Source organism: Danio rerio, chromosome 15 (assembly GCF_052040795.2).
Source record: "Danio rerio strain M-AB ecotype USA chromosome 15, GRCz13ab, whole genome shotgun sequence".
Classification (NCBI taxonomy): Eukaryota; Metazoa; Chordata; class Actinopteri; order Cypriniformes; family Danionidae; genus Danio; species Danio rerio.
The window spans coordinates 21,244,678-21,266,115 of record NC_141035.1 but is presented as its reverse complement, the minus strand read 5'-3'; the positions used below and the strand labels follow the sequence as shown (position 1 = coordinate 21,266,115).

The 21,438-nt window shown below is 34.7% G+C and overlaps 2 protein-coding genes across 52 annotated transcripts in view; both read left to right on the top strand.

The window, feature by feature from the left end:
* Nucleotides 1-21,438, top strand: part of LOC147840601 (uncharacterized) — a 570,564-nt gene that overhangs the window by 220,158 nt on the left and 328,968 nt on the right. The window lies entirely within an intron of this gene.
* ncam1b (neural cell adhesion molecule 1b) overlaps nucleotides 18,601-21,438 on the top strand; it is a 220,620-nt gene continuing 217,782 nt past the window's right edge. For 50 of the 51 annotated variants that reach the window (XR_015508319.1, XR_015508318.1, XR_015508312.1 and 47 more), the window contains exon 1: nucleotides 18,601-18,865. Coding sequence is in view for 13 of the 51 variants with exons in the window: in XM_087282357.1 (XP_087138483.1) it covers nucleotides 18,814-18,865 (52 nt within the window). In the remaining 38 variants the exon portion in view is untranslated. 51 annotated transcript variants of the gene reach the window in all.

Here is a 21,438-nt window from a genome sequence, read left to right as displayed (position 1 = left end):
ACATTTTACAGTCAAGTTACTAAGGCAGACAATAGAATCTGGATGCAGCCTTTATGATGCCAGCTGTGATTGCATCACTCCGAGATGCAATGTCAGACACAATGCACTCAATGGAGTGAGTGACGTCACTGTGACGGGCAGTTTTGGAGAGGTTACTTTGGAAATGTAATAGATTATAGATTACAAAATACCCTATTTAAAATGTAATAAGTAGTACCTTTTCGATTACTTAAAGTAAAGTAACTGATTACATCTGATTACTTTTTGATTACTTTTAGGTTTCTAATGGATATTTTCAGCTAAATCCTTTTCAAGCATTTACACTGAGCGGGTGTGACCTTACAGTAGCTCTCTTTACTGTTAGAACCTCAGCATCTCTCATCACTTGAATTAAGATTATATTATTTTATTTTAAAGCACAGCCACCACAAAACCAGACCTTAAAACAAACAACTGTTGTTACAAAATCAAAACATTTGTTAGTTGTGCAGGATGCTTTTTGTGGCATTTGTAATACAATTACATCTATGCTTTTTTGCTATTTAAATTTTTAAATGGAAGCAACCTTAATCAAAGTCAATCACATCTTAGTGATCAATAAAACTGTTAATAAAACATGTAAGGCAGAGTTGTTCAGTTGAATTATTTACTGTAAATAATATGGTGAACCAAACAGAAGCAAATTACAATATATAACAGCAAAAACAAAGAATCCTCAAACTGGAAAACAAATCAAAAGCATCAGAATAGCAGCTCTTTAATAAATGGCCTTAGCAGAAGGCATCATGCATATCAAAAACAGTCAAAGCCTCAGATTAATATTATTCAACATATTTGGATGTAATCCCATTTGTAATCTTTAACATTTTCACAAGTAACTGTAATTTAGTTACACATTTTTTCTCAGTAACTGTAACTAACTACTGTTACTTTTATTTTGTAATTAAATTACGTAACACTGTTACATGTAACCAGTTACTCCACAACACTGGTGACGGGTAGGGTTAGGGAAGGGGTTAGGTGAGCGCATTAAAAAGCATTGGATGCAGCTCAGATTGCACTGCACCAGGTCTGCATCCAGACCCCACTCAGTACAGAGGACCCTGCAAGTTTCGATTGTTGTCTAGCTACAGAACATTTTTCGTTGACAAAATGAACACTGGCTGAAATCATGTGACTTTAATTATCTTTTTATATTTTAATTAAAAGTTTAATTATCTTTCCAAAGCACTGATCTGAAACAAGTTATTGCAAATGTTTTAAAGCTTTCTAGACAGCTTTCTTTTAGGAAAGCTTACATCACTATTTTGGAATCTGCTTTCCCTTTTCTCTGGCCCAATCCCAATTCTATTTTTGCACCCTTACCCCTTGGTCCTTGAAACAGAGTGTGAAAGGGAAGGGCTTCAAATCTTACCCCTAATGCTGCGTTTACCCCAGACGCGGATGAAGCATCAAGCTCATGTGTTTTACATGTTAACTTAATGCGAAGACATGAATAGGCATCCTGTGGCAAATCACTCGAGTTGGAAAATCAGAACTTCAGTGGACATTTGTGCTGCGTTAACCAATCATGAGCTTTGTCTTGTAGGGGCATGATTTTGACATAGCTGCTGCTGTTGGTGTCCTGGGGGAAATCGTCCTATTGACACCTGACAACAGTTCATCAAAGTGGTCTTGGCTCAGTCTGAAAGCCTCCATCATCCAGGTATAGTTTTTGGAGGAGTTGATGAACTCATAGAGCTGGGTGCACTTCTAAAAAGATCTAGTGGACTCAGACACGGCTCCAAACAAATCAACGCTGTTTTTCAGACTTCATAAAGCACATAAACACAGCTATTCTATCAATAAAATCCATGTTAACCATTTAGCATCGAAGCTAGAGTAACCGGGCAGACAGAAGCCCTGCCCATGACATGAATCCATGTCTATTGTGAAGTTAATTTGACGTGCAAATGAAGTGAGTAAACTCAAAATGTTCACGCATCTATTTACATGCAAATAGCGTGATTTATCCGCTTGTACCGAGTCTGGTATGAACACAGCATAAAAAATGGGACACAACTGCAACACCTGCAACACCTAACATCTCGATAACTTACTTCATATGACATCTACAATCGCAACTGCTATAGTTCTTAAAGTTGCTTTCTTTTTTGGTATTTATCTTTAGAAAATCACTGAAAACAACAATATCATGCTATCATAATGATATAATGTGGCAATATTTTAGTAACTGTATTGTGCATTTACACTGTGGACAAATTCATCTATTTGAACACACAAAAACAACATAAACATTGTAGCAGACACTGTAAAATGGTCATTCCCAGCCAATAGACTTTTCTAACAGGGTATTTGAGTGTCAGATGTGAAACTATGTTATGGGACTACTATACAGGAGTTGTTATTAGGGTTTATATATAGCAAAATTGAATGTTTTTTAAAAGGATGAAAATAATAATAACAATAAATACTAATTTGTGCATCTCCTAACGTGTGCAGCCCATAGATGGTGTATTCTAGAAAATCTTTGTACTCCTTGGTTTCAAGTGTGGTCCTAACAAATCTTAGTTTCAAGGGATACTGTATCTAGCCCTTCCCATAAGCCTTACACCTACCCCTACCCCTTCACGTGAACATGCACAATGAGTTGTAGGGGTAATGGGAAGGCCTTAGGCTTAACCACTTGGCTCAACCATGCTACTGTTGGACCCTAATTAGACTGTTGACTACATTGATTTGGCATTACATTTGAGCAGGTATGCATTTACTGTGTGAGACATGGATGTGGAAACCTTAACAATAACTGCAACAGCAAAGTCAACATCAAACAAGTCCATTGTTCCTTATGTCAGACCTTACCATTGTGGATACTGCAGCATGGTTTTTGCATCTGTGTCAAGTAGATAATGCCAATGTTCGACTATAATTAGACTCTGCAATACTTTGTTGACATGGAATTGTATATATGACAGCTTTAGTGTAAAGCCTGAATTATTCTTCTGATCAATGCACCCCAGGAAGCATACCTTGAACATAGCCAATGGCATAGTGAGCATTTATTATTCTGCATTCTGTCTGTGCTGCTCTGGCAATAATACATCTGCAATGCTAATAGACATTGGGGTTTCTATATGCCACTGTGTTGATTTCTTTGCCAATGTTTTGGGTTTATGCTAGAATTGCATATGACCATACCATAGTAGTAGCTCAATCTCACACTCTTTCAAGGCAAGAAGCAAAAAGATAAACACAAAACAAAAGATTCCATCTGGATATCCTCTTAGGAACTCAAGGCTTTTTAAACAATTGTGCCACTAGCCCTGCTCCGCTTCGCTCTGCACCTTTAGTGCTATATATGGGTGCTCCCATATATATTTATGGGTGGTTAGCATTGTGGCCTCATAACAAGAAGGTCACTGGTTTCAGCTGGTCAAGAAGGTGTGGAATTTGCATGTTTGCTCCATGTGGCAAACACATGTTATTGATGAATTTGTTAAACTAAATTGGCCATAGTGTGTTTGAATAGGAGCGTGTGTGTATGTTTTCCAGTTACAACTGGAAGGGCAATCACTGACTACTTTTAAAATGAACACCAATCATTTGATTTTAATGCAATTAAGACAATACTCTGATTAAGAGTCGATCATGTAAACAACAATTTTTGATTCATTTTATCAGATTAAGGTCATAATCGAACTAAAGAGAAATCGAATTAAGACGTGTGGAGCATGCCGATTTTAGTCGCATTATTAAAGTGCATTACAGACATGTAAACACCTTAATCGAATTATTACCGTCATGTTTTCGCCACGTTTTGTGACAGGATAGTCCACACACACACACGGCTGTTTGAAACTCTTTGCATCTACCGAGTCAGTTCAGACCACAGACACCTGCCTTGTGAAAGGTGGAGTTTTTTTTTTTTTCTTCCATTCAGCATGCGGTATGAACTTCCATTAAAACAACTCTTCCAGCAGTTCATATCTCGTTTTTCACATGGGAGCATGCCCGAAAGAAAGTGAAAGTGCCAACCGCAGTTAAAGTTAATTAATAATGAAACATCCGAAATTACATGAAACTTGGGAGGAAATGCGGATAGCTTGGTGACGCAATGACGTTAAACTAAGTATGTGCTAAAGCATGTAAAACGCGATCATGAAAGAAACATTCAAAAAGTAACTCATGTAAACACCTTAATCTTATTACTGTCTTAATTAGAATAAGGCAAATAATTCGATTACTGATGTCCATGTAAACGTAGTCACTGTGTAGAACATATGCTGGTTCATTCCACTGTGGCAACCCCTGTTGGGGCAGGGAGAAAGCTAAACGAAAGTGAGTGAATGAGTTGATGATGCTTGTGTTCCTCCCAAACATCCCCACCACCACTAGATTGGTCCTTGTCTATTCATTGGAGGTAGGCTCCAGCAACCGTAGAAACATCATACACAGGATCTGGACTTACACCAAAGCCTTTCCATTCAACTGGACATGAATTATTGTAGTTCACTATCATTTATTAATCGTATAGATCCAATCGGTCCATTATGAAATATGTACCATGTAAACCAGCTCTCCAAGTCTTTCTGATAAAACTGTATTTATTTTCCTCGGTCATTTTAACTGGCAGGCCAGAGTCTCCTCTCTTTATGGTTGCTAGTCCAAAATTTAATCCCATCATATACACAGAGTTCTCTCATGCCATGGTTGCCACACCAATTAGGGATTGCTCTTCCAATTAGGGTTGCAATGCCAGAGTTTCATTCTGACATGGTTTCCACTCCAAGTTTCCTCATTTTATAGGCACCATTCCATTGTCCTGACATGAATGTCAACAGAGCCTCCTACCCTCAAAGTTGTAATGCTAGAGTTTCATCCTTTTAATCCAGAGATTCTTCATTTCATCATTTATTTGCTCATTCATATTACATTAAAACCAAGATGTCATTCATAAACAGTCTACTCACCAAGTCACAGCCATGGTGTCTGTCCAGGCATGCAGGTTCACGACTGCCAAGATCATCCATGATTTTTTTTTTTTTTTTTTTTTTTGCACAGCAATTTCTGATCTCTGGCTGCATCTGCTCCGTCAGAACTCTCTGTCAGAACTCTCTTTGCTGTATCTTAATAGTTTCCTTCTCCACCTTGGCCCAATAAACCTTAGCTCAATACACCAATGAAACTTTCTGTTCTTCTTTTGTGACTCATTCTTAAGGCGTTCTTCCACCTCATGGGCTTGACCTTCCATCACTCTAGAATCCACAGCTAAAATTTCTGTTTTCCCTATTTTGTGTAACATCTGTTTTTGTTAAGGGCCGCATGATGTGAGATTGCATTGGTATTCCAGGTATATTACTCAAAGTATGAGTAAGAAGACCTTTTAAAAGTACTCAAGTAGTGAGTAGTGAGTATTACGCTGTAAAAAGCTGATGTGATTATATGTAATTTGTGGATGTGTGTGAACGTAACATTCTATAGTGCATTTAGTTCTTTTCAGAAGGCACACAATGTCATGCGACAGTGGTCACCAAACTTGTTCCTGGAGGGCCGGTGTCCTGCAGATTTTAGCTCCAACCCCAATTAAACACACCTGAACAAGCTAATCAAGGTCTTATTAGGTATACTTGAAACATCCAGGCAAGTGTGTTGGAACTAAACCCTGCAGGGACACTGGCCCTTCAGGACCGAGATTGGTGACCCCTGTCATAAGATGTTAATATTAGGTTAGATTTACAACAATGACATTGATATTTGGTTGATTTTAGGATTTTGTTTAGGAAAATGACCAAAATCCAACTTCGAACCAACATTTTAACCCAAAGACATATTTGCATCACATATTGACATTTATTCATCAGGTATGGGAACCAAAATCCAACATCAAATAGACGTCATAACCAGTGGTGGTTCAAGAGGGGGGCAGGGGGGACTGGTGCCCCATGTCAACAAGCTTGGCTGCCCCCCTAAATTTGAACGTTTATTTTTGTGTCAAAACGCCACTGAGAAGTGAGATCAGCTATCGGTGGCAGACTGCGGAGATATGACCATGGTGAGGCATTCTCTCTGTCAGTGACGGTGCTGTGCGCAAAAGTTCCCCACATTCCTCAGAAGTTTTAAACTTTTTTAAAGTTTTAAACGATTTTAAAACTTTTAATATAGGAAGTCCTCGGCTATGCATGGGTATTATTAATAAGAAATTGAGTGTACAAAGTTTTACGTTAGGAAATGCAGTCTTGAGTTTACAAACAGTCGACAAGTGCTGGAGAACAGATGTAACACATTAATCAAATTTAGTTTTCAGTCACGCTCATGTAAAAGTCATATTCAGCTCGTTTAATTTTGCCCTTATTTGTTTTTGATTTCAGTCATGACATAAATCACCAGTCTTTAAACATGTTTTTTACAACACATTTTTAAACATAATAGTTTAACTAACTAATTTCTAATAACTACTTTTTTATCTTTCCCATGGTGACAGTCGGTGCGTAATATTTTACTACCCAGGTAGCAAAGAATTCTGGCCCAGATTTGGCATAAAGCTGGCACAATAGACATTCGTCCAGCACTGGCATGCAGCATGTGGGCCTAACATGACCCAGGTTTGGCTGAGGTGGGACCGTCTTACACGCAGAACTCATGACATGGGCCAGATATCAAGTGTAGTATTTGGCCCAGATATTTAAATGTATACGTGGCCCACGTAAGTTTGGCCTATTTTGACATACTTTCAAAATAAATTTAAATCATTTTTGAGCAAAGAAAAAATTCTATCAATCAGGTCACTTCAAGAAAAAGCAAAGCCATCAAGAAAAATGCTTCATGGGTTTATAAAAAAAAAACACATTGCAGTCATGACACACCAACATAACTGGCCCAGTTATGGGATATTACCTTGGCTGAGACTTGGTCCAGATATGGTCCATGTTTGCCGCTTGTATGGAAGCCAGACTTGGTCCAGCCATGTACTGTAATTCACCAAGCAAGTGCTGATGGTGTGGGCCAGATCTGTGCCAAATAAATTTTGCTATGGGGGGTAGTTCTTTTGCAAGATAGTTGTATTCAGACAAAGTCGCTTTAAGTATTCCATAGACTTTGATTCAGATTAAAGTGTAATTTAAAGACTTAACTGTTAACTAGGAAAGTTGGAATAATTAGTCAAGTTATTGTATAAAGGGTTTGCTATGAAGACAATCAAGACAATCAATAACCAGTAAATATTTCTTAAGGAGGCTAATAATACTGAACTTAAAAAAGTTTTTTTTAAAAATCAAAACTGATTTTATGCAAGAAATAAACTATAAGAAATCAGACTTATTATGACTCCAGAATAATTATTTTTGTTTTATAGGTAATACTGTGAAAATCTTCTTGGTTTGTTAAAGATCACTTGGGAAACATTATTTAAAATTAACGGGAGGGCAAAATAAATTGACTTAAACTGTATCTGTTAGTTTTCAGGTGCAGAAATGTGCCTTGATGCACTTGAATGATAAAAATGTGTTATTCACTACAACACAAAGTTTCTTGTCAAATAAATTAGCATAGATTATTTTGAGTTTACGGTATTTAATTATCTTGTTAATAAAGACAGCAGAGTGATGCATGCAAAAAAATTTACTATGAATAATTGTTTAAGTAGTTTGTGTTCAGGCACAAACGGCGCGTCCATAGAGGCGGCCGCAGAATAGATAGGGCGGCGTTCCCGACACTACCCTCACCTCTAGCGCCCTCAGTTATATCTGCGTCTAAGGTTGCGTCCGCAACACTACCCTTACCACCCGCGCCCTCGGTTTTATCCGCGTCTAGTGCGGCAGAATAGAGAGGGTGGCGTCCGCGACTTAGGCTTGAGGGCGGCCTGACCGTCCTTTGCTTAGAGCGGCAGTTCAGCTTGCTCTGGTCCTGTTTGTGATGTATGTTAAAGTGTGCCCCCTAAAAGTACAAGTGGCCCCTGTAGCCAAGTGGCCTCAAGTGGCACACAATGTCAAGCTGTAATATCATTAGACATTAATATTCGGTTGATTTTAGGTTGGACGTTGGACATTATGTTGGGTTCTGATTTAAAGAAAGTAGAGAAGTAAAAGAATTAATACAGCACTAAAAATTTACTTAAGGCAAAGTAAAAGTACATATTTTAAAACTACTTAGTAAATTTATGAGAAAACTCAATTACAGTAGATTGAGTATTTGTAATATGTTACTTTACACCACTGGTGGTTTGTAAACCTTCTGTATTTGAATCCTGCTGTCCCTCATCTCTGAGTTTGCCCATGTTACAAATATAATGTTTCATTTATATTACCTTTTCAAAACTCAAGGTCACTCACAAGAAAATTAGTGCATACTAGCTTGTATTGAATCATATGAATACACTGTGTGTGATTTTTTACATTCAAAATGTCAAGGTGGTATCATGACCCGAGAAGAGGGAAAGCATGAAATACGTTTTCCTTTTAACCCAATGGTTGTATCTTTAAAAAGGAAAATGACTAGTTATGCAGCTGTTTTGATAACAAAATAGGAGAAACATAGTGAGTGAGAAAAAAAGGTGTATATCTACAACACAGCGGTCCTGCCGGGTCAAGAGAAATATGTTTTATAAAAATCAGTGTGGATGTGTTTGTGAGTATTTCTCCTCTCAGTGATGTTCTGGAAGAAATGAGTCAAATAGCTTGGTGTTATGCAGGATACAAACAGAAGGACACAGCAAATAAAAGATTCATATTCAGGGATAATTGGAAATAAAATAATAATAATAAGGTGGAGCTCTCCACACGGTAGGCAGAGAGCAAGGCGAGCTCGGGAAATGAAGGTACAGTATGCCAGCTTCGTCCAAGCTTTATTGTTTACTCTGTCTGAAATTGAACACTATCAGGTTCAAGCAAAAGGTCTATTACAGCTTTGTGTACAAATGTGAGAATGGTGTGGTTTCTATTATAGTTTTTTCTTTTCTTTTCTTTTTGGCGTTTGTTATTTTGATTTTGCTCAAAGCAACATCTATCGGGCAAAAATGGGGAATTGCTCTTTCGTGTGGGAATGAGAATGGAGACTAAGGTACCGGAAATGAAAGGTGAATGTTCCATCTACCTCTCTGGTGCTTTCATATAGCATACCATACAATCAATAACAAAGAACGGCAAAAAAAAAAATCTTCAAAGTATGGCTTATTCTCTTTGAACACTGACATTATTGGACTTGGAAGAAGCTTGACATGGCTCATGAATGAATCATCACATGCTTAGATGTGACCACAGTAGCGAATGTAATGTGATGTTATATCATCTTTTTAAAGTTCCGGTGAAATCAAAATAAAGTTTTTTAGATGTTAGCATCAGTATGTTAGACCTAAGGATATCTATACTGTGCTGCAAAATAGTGACAGAATTTGCATTTAAAAGATATAAACACCCAGAGCCTGTCACTTCTGTCCAAATGGATCAACAATTTTATAGACATCATTTCATTCATCAGTTTCTTATCGAATCTTCTGACCAATCAAATGCTCTGTAGTATTTGACATTATTTGCTTTTCATTGGATGTGATTGAACACATGATCACAACCTCTTTTACAGGCAGATCTGTGATCAGTGTTGGGGAAAGTTACTTTTAAAAGTAATGCATTACAAATTTGAGTTATTCCCCTCAACTAAGTACTTACGGTAAGTAATGTGTTACATCAGTGGTTCTCAAACTTTTTCCACCAAGTACCACCTCAGAAAAAATTGTATCTCCAAGAACCACCATAATAACTGGTATTGAAATACATAGTAGGCCTAAATAAGCGGCTACAGCTCTGCACAGTTCACAAACGTGGCAGATTAATTCTTATTATTATGTATATTTATTATTGTCAGCCACTTTAAACATAATAAATAGCTTGAACAATAACAAACTTACAAATATAATCAAATAAATACATAAAACGTCAACGTTTAAGTTAAAATGTGATTTCAAAAGTTAAAAGAAAACTGCTGTACTTAAATGTAAAGTAAACCCATGTAAGCCCCATGCAAGCCAGCCCAGGTGGGGCCAACAACGGCCAGCCCAGGTGGGCCTCACGCAGGCCAGGCCAGGTGGGGCACACGCGGGACCGCCGAGATGAGGCCCCCACGGGCCCGTTTATTAAGAGTGGTAATGCTGGATAAAAAGCATCAAAAAGCAAACTGAGCATGTGCGCAGAAAAAAACATACCCGCGTGCAACACACACGCACTTCTCCTGCTTGACGCTGACATGCTGCTCTGCTCCCAGTGTAAGTCTCGTTTGTGTACATGGACGCCGAGAATATAGCCGCACTGCTCACGTTCTTGCTGTTGCCTCACAGCAAGAATGTCACTGGTTCTAGTCCTTCTAGGAGGTGCTGCTCTGTCACGCCATGCCTTTGGGTATCCGTTGAATTTACGTCACACATCTATCAAAAACGCACTTTTCAAAGCACTTCACAGGACCAAAAAATCCAGGGCAACATATGTTTATGTGTTATCAAAAAATATATATATATTTACTTGAAGTTGCATAGGAACATCCAATGCTATATCATGACAATTCACAACTTTTTGATTTTGTGGCTAATTTGTATGAAATTTTACAATTTTATTTAAAAAGTTTAGTATGTTTTTCTCATCCCCCAATGATGGTTAGGTTTAGGGGTGGGGTTTGGTGTCACGTCTCCTTTTAAAAATATTACATTTTCATATGATTTAACTACAGATGTGGCTACTGACAATGTGCGAGTGAATGAAATGTTATGTAAACTATTTTTAATAATACTATTATTTTAGTGCACTACGAAGGGAGCACAAATTACACATAAGAGAGATGACTTTAGTGCTTACATTTTTTTAAAGGGCCATGATGAAAATGAAATCTTTAGAGACAGGACAATCAACACTGAAACAGCTTCTTTTTTTAAAAGAAGACCAGTGGCAATTCTGGATTTCACCATTTCCAGATGCGAAAAGCTCTCGGGTAAAAAATGTTCTTTACAAACAAATTTTTGTCGCGTGTTTGCAGACCACTGTAATCCACACATATGGGTCCACACGTGAGCTGTGCTCTCATCGTGAGGAAATAGAAACAAAACCCTTGTTATGGCACATTTATAAACGCAACACCAATGACCCATGTCTCCGAACAATTCTTCTAATACTTGTTTGAAATACTGAAAGACTTTGAATACTTGTCTTCGGAGCTATATCATGCATATTAATGAAGTTGCATCTCATTCACAATGGAGCGCGCTGATTGGTTCGAACCAATTCTTTCTCATGAATCAATGAACAGATGTTCTTAAAAACTCAATGACTGAAAATACTGTGTACCGGCCAATACAGAGAGCCCATCTCTACGCAGGAATTTACAAAATGATCTCATGGTCATGACATAGCTTCAAAATGTATTTTTAAACCAGAAGAACAAATTTGCTCTAAACAATGCAAAAGCAACCAATTTTCACTTTTTGTGAAATATATGTGTCCTAATAGTGTTTTCAGCAACGTGGGATATATGATATATATGACTGTTAACATCTCAAAAAAATGTGTTTTGTTGTTTCGTGACCCTGTAAAGCATTCCAAGTTTAAACATTGGAACATTCAAAAGGAATAGGGTATAGGGGGATAACTGGGAATAGAACACAACCAGGAACTATGCTTCTTAACTACAACTCTCAAGAAATAGTTGCAAACGTACAAGTTTGCCATGCACTTTGTGAATGTTTGTTGGAACCATGGATTTGGGAAACATTAATTCAATGAACTATATGTTTATAATGATGAAACTTGCAACCTTAGTTGGCTAATGATGGTTTTCGGAAATGGGTTGTTTGATTGGGGTGGCGTTTGCTCACACTGCGCTGACAATGGAAAAACGGTAGTTCCTTGGTGGATATTGCGTAAGGCACAAATTAATTGTATTTTTTTAATGAAAAGGTGGCCTTTGCTGCTGTAGAACAGCACAAAACTGCGCATGAAAATTTGCAACATGATACATTAAGGTACGTGCATTCTGAGTGGCCACATCTGTAGTTTGAGTGTATATTAATTAGCAATAAACTAACAAAATGTAGTTAAAATAGATACGTTTCCTCATGAGATCAGGCTGGAACATCATAACCTTAAAGAATATCACATTTTTGTATCATTCTGTATTATTATAAAACTACCATCACAAAAAGCTAGTTTTTTTGTTAACATGTTTACGCATTCGTGCATGTTAAACCTTTTATCATGGAAAACCGAATCTGTTAACGTCATTTAAATTCAAACTGAGAATTGAAAGCCCTTTTTGTGACTTTCTATTGTCAACCAACCCACACTTCACTTTCATTTGCATTATAGGGGGAAAAAAAATCAAGTAACCATAATCAAACTAAAATTGTTTATTCCAATTTGCTTTTTTGAATCAAGGCATTTAGAGGCATGTAATGGATTCTGTTGTTTTGGTTCATTTTTTATTAGACAGTTGTATTGCTGCTACATCCAATGGCAGTAATTCAACTCTCTCTCATTTGTCACAGTGGGGCGATTCTTCTCTGGAAAACATCATTACATTAGGCGTTTATCTCTACAAACAGGGGAATTTATTAGCTTGAAAATGAAAATGACTCCAAGATATTTGTGCTCGGAACATACAAGAAATCCAAAGAATCTAGAAACTGTTTACAATTAAAAGTAGCTCCAATTATGATTATCCTAAATTGCGCACATGTCTGAAATGCTAATGTATGTTTGATGTGTGGTGCAAAGGGGGGTTATGCACCACTGGAATTGAATTATTTTCTGTCATGTCAGTCCCTGATACTGTAGGAAGGAGTTAATGAAAGCTAAACAAATGGCAGAGAAACTAATAAAATGCATTATAGCCTATATTTATGATAAAGCACCAGTGATGAAGCACGAACACATTTATCCTAATTCCTTTGAGTGATTGATTATTTAATTTCATAGCTACTCTTATATACTCGTATTAGCATATGTTAAGAGACCATTTAAACATGTTCAGGTTTTTTCTGCGTTTATTTATTAGGTATGGAGTTGAGTAAAATGTTAAAGGTACATTATTGTAAAAAGGAAACACTTTTGACCCCAAATCACACTTGCAGCCAATCAGCAGTAAGGGGTGGCTGTAACAATGATATTGGAGATATAAATATGGGCGTGGTTCTGTTGGATTGTGGAAGTGTTTGCTCACTTAGTGCTTGTTATTATTTATTTTTATTTTTTATTCTATAAGGGTCTCAAAAACATAATATTTCTTAAACATTAAAGTAAAGAAAACATAAATAATAATAATAATAATAATAATAATTATTATTATTATTATTATTATTATTATTAGATGATTGTATTAATAGCTTGCTCTTATAATTTGCATATTTCTTGTAATTAAATTTACATTTCCTCTTTAAAAGCCATTTTTAACAGTTGGTTTTCCATACAGTTTATAATTATGTACAAAATCCTTTTAAAACAAGCAAGTAAGACCTGTATTGTTTTCAGGCTTGTTTTTTCAGGTTAAAATTACCATAAATTTGTAATTAAAAAGTAAATTTGATTAATATTTCTTTGCTTAACCTAAAGGGAAGCGCTTTACAGTTCTTTCAGACAAGATTTTTATGCTAAAAGAGACATTGTTTATCTTATTTTATTTTATTTATTTTTTTTACAATCAATATAGTTTTCATTGTTCAGTTTTTTTTCTGTGTTCTTGTAAATGAGCCAATCAGATCTTTGGATCACTCAATATAACATTATACATAATACTGATTTTTTCCCCCAGTCTAAATCTGCATTTTGAATACGATACAAGCCTGCTCTCTACTGGAAAAGTCCGCAAATTACAGGTTTTTGCTTGCAGTATATATTGTGACCAGCAGATGTCAGCACATACAAACAGTTCATCATTGTAAGTCTTAATCAATCCTCTCCTTACCATTTGTACGATTAATCATGTATAAAAAGAAGAGAAAGGAAAAAAAAAAACTCACAAGGGAAGAAGATTGTCTACAAGTGTTGAGCTAATTGTCACACACAGAAAGTAAATTATTAGCGCAGGAACGGGCATATTAAGCGTGACAGTGATGAATGCTATTGTCAACACTCATTTTCTTGCCCAGGCGAGAAATGTGAGCTTCTTTTCTTTTACTTGAGGAGTCATCAAACAAAACTTTGGCAGAAATGCATTTCCCTTAGCCGTTAGTGCCATCTGTACAATTCTTGCCAGCTTCCCTGTGAAAACACAAATAGGAGAGTTTCCAAACTACATTTTTAAATTACAAGACCATTTAGCTGCTGATGAATAATTAATTTTTAATTAATCACTGCTTTACCTGAATCAACTTTTTTTTTTACTTTTGCATTTGATATGGAATATATTATGCATAAGTTGCCTATAAAACTATTTATATAGTTTTCATAAATATATAAATATGACCAAAAAAAAATCATGACAACAAAATGTTTTTGTTATTTTAACCTATGATTATGTAAATCAGGTTTGATTTTTTAATTCTACAAAGTTTAATACAATGATTTTTGACTCCGTTTGACTGCTGTAAGTTGAGATAACTGAAAAGGTTCATTTGATTCAACTAAAAATCTAAGGCAGCAAGATATTTTGTGTTTATTAATTTATTTATTTATTTATTTATAGAATGTGTAAATGGATTCCTAGTTGGTATTAATGGTTTATATTAATGAGAAGCCTATAATATCGACAGAACATTTTCATTACAGGTTATTTACAGTGTAAATGAAAATATTTTAGTTTATTTTTATAGCTACTTTATTGAACAGATTATTAAAATATTCTTCATTTGAAAAAAAAAAACTTCTCACTAAAGTTTTACAATTACTACAAGAAAATTTATATAGATTGTGTTTACAATCAGATTAAGTTATTTAGCTTTTGCAAAATGAGTGATTTACTGAAATATAATGCATTATATGTTATAAACAAATAGTACTAGCAAATAAAGTGCATAATTTAAAAATGCTAATTGCTAACCAGTCTTGGGCAAAGTTACTTTAGAAAGTAATGCATTACTATATTGAGTTATTGCCCAAAAAAAAGTAATAGTTGCGTTACTTAGTTACTTTTTTATGGTAAGCAATATGGTACGTTACTTTTGCGTTTTCTGAGCTGGCTGAGGTTGGCTGATCTCCTTCAGAACTTGCAGTGTTTTTTTTTTTTTCTTTTTCTTCTTCTTCTTTATATATATATATACACACATATATATATATATATATATATATATATATATATATATATATATATATATATATATATATATATATATACATATATATATATATATATATATATATATATATATATATATATATATATATATATATATATATATATATATATATTAGCTCTGCAATTAACAGCACAGTGTATAACTCTCATTTACCTTAAAAAAAAGAAAAGAAACCTAATTTAAAAATTTTTGTTGGGCAAAGTTATCTTCTGAGAACTTCCTGGCCCCTATACTAGCTTTACATGGTGTATAATGAATGTTTAAAGCAATACTTTTACTACTTTTGTACTCTTTGTCTTATTAGTGGATTAAAATCAGCTTATTCAGATAATCCTCTTTTCCTTGTCTTTCATGTGTTCAAAATAAGGAGTTTTCCATGACTGAAATGTAAGGCTGTGCCATCTTCATGTCTGCCTGATCCTGCATTAACTCATCGAGTGTGGTATTCAATGTGACTACGTTCATTTTAATTCAGCAATTTATTTTTTAAAAGTTAATTAAATAATAATAAAAAAACTCACATTATATTTTTAAAAAGTAACTCAAATATTATTTCTTAACTTATAAACTTAGAAAAGTAACAAGTTACGGCCAAAGCCACGGTAAACATAAATACAAACACATTATATAAATAAATGATAGAAAGCGCTGTGCATATCAACTATGTGGATGTTAGACAGTTCTAAAGGATGTTATCACATATCCAGATGACAGGTGGAGAATGTAAGCTTATTTTCAGGCAGACGAAAATTTAGGGGGTATAGGAAATAGGCACACCTATTGAATTCTATGGCGTACAAAGAAACAATCACAATGGCACAGAAACCAGACAAAGGAGGTTACTATACCGCGCAAGATGTCTCAGATGACGATGACACTCTCTTTTAAGGACATGATTGCTCATGGTGGTAACGGGATAGCCATTTGGGATCTTTACTAACAAAGTAACATTGTCCGGGGAATTGTAGTCAAATTATTCTATAGTGATGATAGCCAAAATGAAGAAGATGAAGATAATGGGGATTGACTACTATTTAGTTTCACTTTTCCCGCTCATTTCGGTATGTTTCCCATACATTGATTTTATATTGAAGTCTTTACACTACAAAAAGGGTGTATAAATGTAGATAAAACTTAAAACATATATACATAAAAATGAAATAATTAAATAAAATATTACTCATAAATGTTTCTAAATGCATTTTTAAATATAACATAAACAAAACACTAAAAAAAATATTAATGTAGTACATTTTACATTTAACTAAAAAGAATTCCAAATTTAATCATCTTTTGTTTATTTATAGTAAAAATTAAACAGAATATTGAGATATAGAGTTAACAGTAAAGCGCATCAAAAAGTGATAAAACATTGCTATCTTTGGCTAATTAGACAATGATTAATTACAACTATCAATAAGAAAATGAATTAATAACATAATTTTTAATTAATTTTATTCTACTGTATTGAATTAATACATGACACCTTTAATTAATAGCAACTAATGTACTTAATATATTAGTTGCTGCTACAGTAGACTTTTGAATGAGTTCTTTTCTACGTTATACTGTATATTCAATTATGATTAGCTTCATTAGTAATTGAAATGACTAATGAATGACTCATGAATAACACTATACATACACTCCCCCTATTAAAGAAGATCTGTATAGCTGAAATGCTTGTCCTTGGTGATTCATACAATCACCATCAAGAGCTAGCAAGTCAATAAATATATAAAATTGAAATTCAAATAATTGTTAACCAATCAAAATAAATAACTTTGGCTCTCAACGATATTATGCCATTATCTTGCATTGTAAAAATCCATGAGTAGATTAACAGAAACATTTAAATTTTTGAATGAACTGTTCCCTTAATTAAGCATTCAATTATGGTTATTACACCACCTGTAATGTAAAGTGTTGCTAAAATAATGAATAAAAACCTAAAATGATAAATTATGTAAAAATGCTCGGTTTAGTTCTGCCTAACTGTGGAAGGATGCAATTATTTCTTGTTGAAAATATATTGAAGCAAATAAACCTCACCGTGTAATGCATGCATGAACACAATAACAAGTCTAACTGCCAATTCTCACTCACGCTAAAACACTTGGCCAAAAGCACAGCTTTAAATTGGATACTTGGATTCTACTTTTAGATGATCATTGTTCTCTGAAAGTTCATGGCTTCTTTTCAAAAGCCACAGTGAAAAGCAGTGGCTCTTTAGCTCTGCATGGGTTATAAAGAGATAGATAAAGGAAACATCAGTGAACTGATCCGTGAGGGAGATCATTATTTCAAGAATGACAAAACGGGGCACCGCCTTCACTTTACGCAGGGTTTTCAAACTGGGGTCCAGGGACCCCCTGGGGGATGCAAGGTAGTGCTAGGGGGTCTGTTGAAAAGTTTGAAAAAAAAAAAAAGTAAATAAAATTAAATAAATAAATAATGAACATGGATAGCAGTAATAACAAAAAAAAAATTAAGACTTTATTCAAATAAAAATTACATTAAAATTAGACAATTGTATTAACATAAATATAAAAGAAGCTTTTTTTATTAATTAAAACTAATTAAATTGTAAAATAATGGAAAAATGACTAAACAAAATAAAATATAAACTATGCAGAGTTTGATTTAAAAAATATTAATGATATTTAAAATAAGATGAAATTATTAATAATATATAAATAAATACAAACATATTTAAATAAATAAATAAATAAATATGCAGTAGTAAATAATTACTGTAAAAAATATTGTAAATACACAAAAGAATCCTTATAGTTTATCTATTTAGGATGGGTATTTTGCACATGGATGATCATATTTGGCGGACCATGAAATTTAAAAAAAAAAACATTGAAAACCCCTTATATATGCTAAACAACGGGTCTTTTAAAATTTTCTTCTCGATTTGTTATGAAGAATACAGTCTCCTTTCATTATTGTTTCATCTATCTCCAGTCCATATCCGTGCATACTTTAGGAGTATTATTTCTTCTTGGAAGAAGGAAATCATACAGGTTTGGAAGAAAATAAGAGTGAGTAAATGATAACAAAATGCCTCAGCTGAACTGCTATCCCTTTAAACATTCGAGTATAACTCAACCTACCCGAAGTATTGTACGTGATAAAGACTTGTTACTCGATTTTCCCTCCCATTCTTTCCTCTTTCTCGGTCAGATGGATGTGGGGATCGTGTTTGGTTTCCAGGCTTTGGTTCAGTGCTTCATTTGATCATATCGCTGTCTCTCCTCAGAGGCGCCGCTGATTGGGCGGATTAATTCGCGTGCATCTTGAAGCTGCGTGTGCACGCGCTTTTGCCTCTCAGTCTCAGCGCGCGACATATGGGCACGCGAATCTAAACCGCAACAATATCAATACAGTCCAAGCGTCGGGGATTCTCGTAAACAATCGCGTCCCGTCCAGAAAACTTCGCGGAAACTTCTCGGGCATCATTTTACGGATTACGGATTCTTCGTTTCTAGCACGGAAGGCAAAAACAAACAGTAAACACACTGTGTGTTCATAAAGGGAGTGCAATGTTTCCGACCAAGGCGATAATCTTGGTGCTTCTTTTCTTTGACAACGCAGGTAAGAGAGCGTTATGTGTTATGCAGTAGGCTAACCCTAAACACAAAATGTTATATAATGATAGCAGTGGTTTTGTGCAATTTTCTTTCTGATTTGCATGCTACTTTTATGGGCAGTGATGTGGTGATGCTGGTGTCACTGGCAGGTGCATCTCTGGACCTGTTTGAATTCTGTTGTTCTCATTGATCTGCACTGTTGCATAGTTTGTGAGGAGCAACGTGTTGTTTACTACTTTCATGCGGTTTCTTGTGTATCCTTATAATAATAATACATCTTATAGGAACTGCTGTGTGGGCTAATTTGCTAGGCTATATCCAAAGGGCTTTGACAATAGAACCTGTCCTTAACATGAGAGGATTATCGAGCTAATATTATAATCAGTCTTGTACTCTGAGTTAAAGCGTCTGCAGGATAGCAGAAGAATCGCATTGATTTGAATTGATCCTTTGTAAATCCTTATGGGACAGTGGGATGAATTTCTTGGCAGTCCACCTGCTGCACGACTCGAGAAAGATCCAATCAGGGAGTTTGGGCGGGAACTGTCTATGATGTAATTAACCTGTTTTGTGTATCAATATTACATCATACACGACGCGGAATCCCAACTATAATGCAGTTAAGAGAATGTTATCACTGCAAAAGCCATTTTGATCGTAATTGGCAAACTTGAATTGAATTTTGAGATTATAAATGATGTTAATTGCATCTTTTATAAATATTTATTACATTTTTGGAATTTATAAATGTTTATTATTTGATGTTTTTTTTTCTTTATTAGATGGGTTTTACTGTACAAAAGCAAAAACAGGTGTTTTCCTGAAATCTAAATTTTACTGTCTGAAATAATGAAAGTTTACTTAAAGGGTTCAACCCAAAATAAAATAAAAAATTCTTCATGTTTCCTCACTTTTGACTTGTTCCAATCCATTTTGAGTTTCTTTTTTTCTGTTGAATTCACAATATGATATTTCGAAGAATGTTGGAATGTTGTAACTGATAGGAAAAACAAATAATATGGAAGTCAGTACTTAGAGGTTTCCAACACATCTTGTTTTGTACTCTACAGTAGAAAGAAACGTAAACAGGTTTGGAACAAGTGGAGGATGGGTAAATGATGCACAATTTTCTTCTTCGGGTGAACTATCCCTTTAAATTTGCCTGCATTGTATTAAAGAAAACTAGTTTTTTAAAAGACATAAATAATGACTTATTATTTACACTCTAAAGAATAAGTAACAAGAGTAATACCTATTTAAAAACTGTAAAAGCAACATGTCCTATGGCTAAATAATAAAATATTATTGAAACATATTTATTAAATGTAGTACTTGACTGTTTGTCTACTTGCATTACCTTTTTCTTGTTTTTTTTTTTTTTTTTTTTGTAAAGAGTGCATCATTTTTGATCATTACGTTTTTATGTATTTATGTTTTATTTATTTTCTTATACATGTTTGTTGAGTCGTTTATATATAACAGATGACAATTAGCCTAAGTGATAAAACATAAACATTTTACAAAATGCCTATGCTCATCTTTGCAACCAACAAACCATGTTGCTTTACTGCCAAATGTTTCTCTTAAATTCTTGTGGCATTGTGCTCCTGAACATGAAAAATGGATGGCATATGCTTGGCCTCAAATTACTGCTTTGAGAGAAGCTACTGTGCATTAAATGCATTGAGCTTTAGCATTTTTTAGACTTGGGACAGTCTTGCACATTTACTTTCACACACTCTAAGTGACCATGACCGCAAGTGTGGATATATTGAGACAAGCCCTTATTCGCCATGGATTCTCTCTGGAATTTCCTGTGGGCTTTCAGTGATTTGGATTAATGAATGAAATAAAATTGGTTGTAAACATAACTTAAAGTAATTTATTCTATTACTTAAACTTCCTTGGCAGCATGCATTACATTATGATGTGCAATTGCTATTATTTGTCAATAAAGCTACAAGTAATTATTACTTATGATTGTCTAAATTGCCAAGCAATGGACCACCAAATACAGTAACACATGATGTTTTTAATTAATTTTAAAATAATGTTTGAGGTAAATCAGCAATTGTATTGCAACCTTATTTTACGTATCTTATTGTAAGTCTTTTAAAATATTAGGGGCATTATTCTAATACACATTTTAGAACCACTTATTGTATTTTCCAAAGAAACCATGGGCTTTTAAGACTACAGACTTGAGCAGCCCTATTGATAAAATTCGATGCTGAAGGTGCGGTCATATTAAACTTAAGTGAAATTTTGTGGGCAAGGTTGGTCCTTTGTCGATAGTGTAGTGATGCATGAAGCACAGCTCAATCGACAATTATTATTTTCAAAGATTTTCAGACTTGAGTCAGATGTGAAATAGAGCTGCACGATATTGTGGAAAAAGCTAGCAGTATTTCATTTTTCACCAATGTATATTGCAATATCAAAACATATTCACCTGATAGCTTGAAGAGCTCTATTTGTGGGGAAAAAATCATGATTTTTGGATGACTGAGTTAATTTTAAAGGCGAATGCGTGTGGATTAGGCATGGGCTAGTATAAGACTTTGACAGTATGATAAC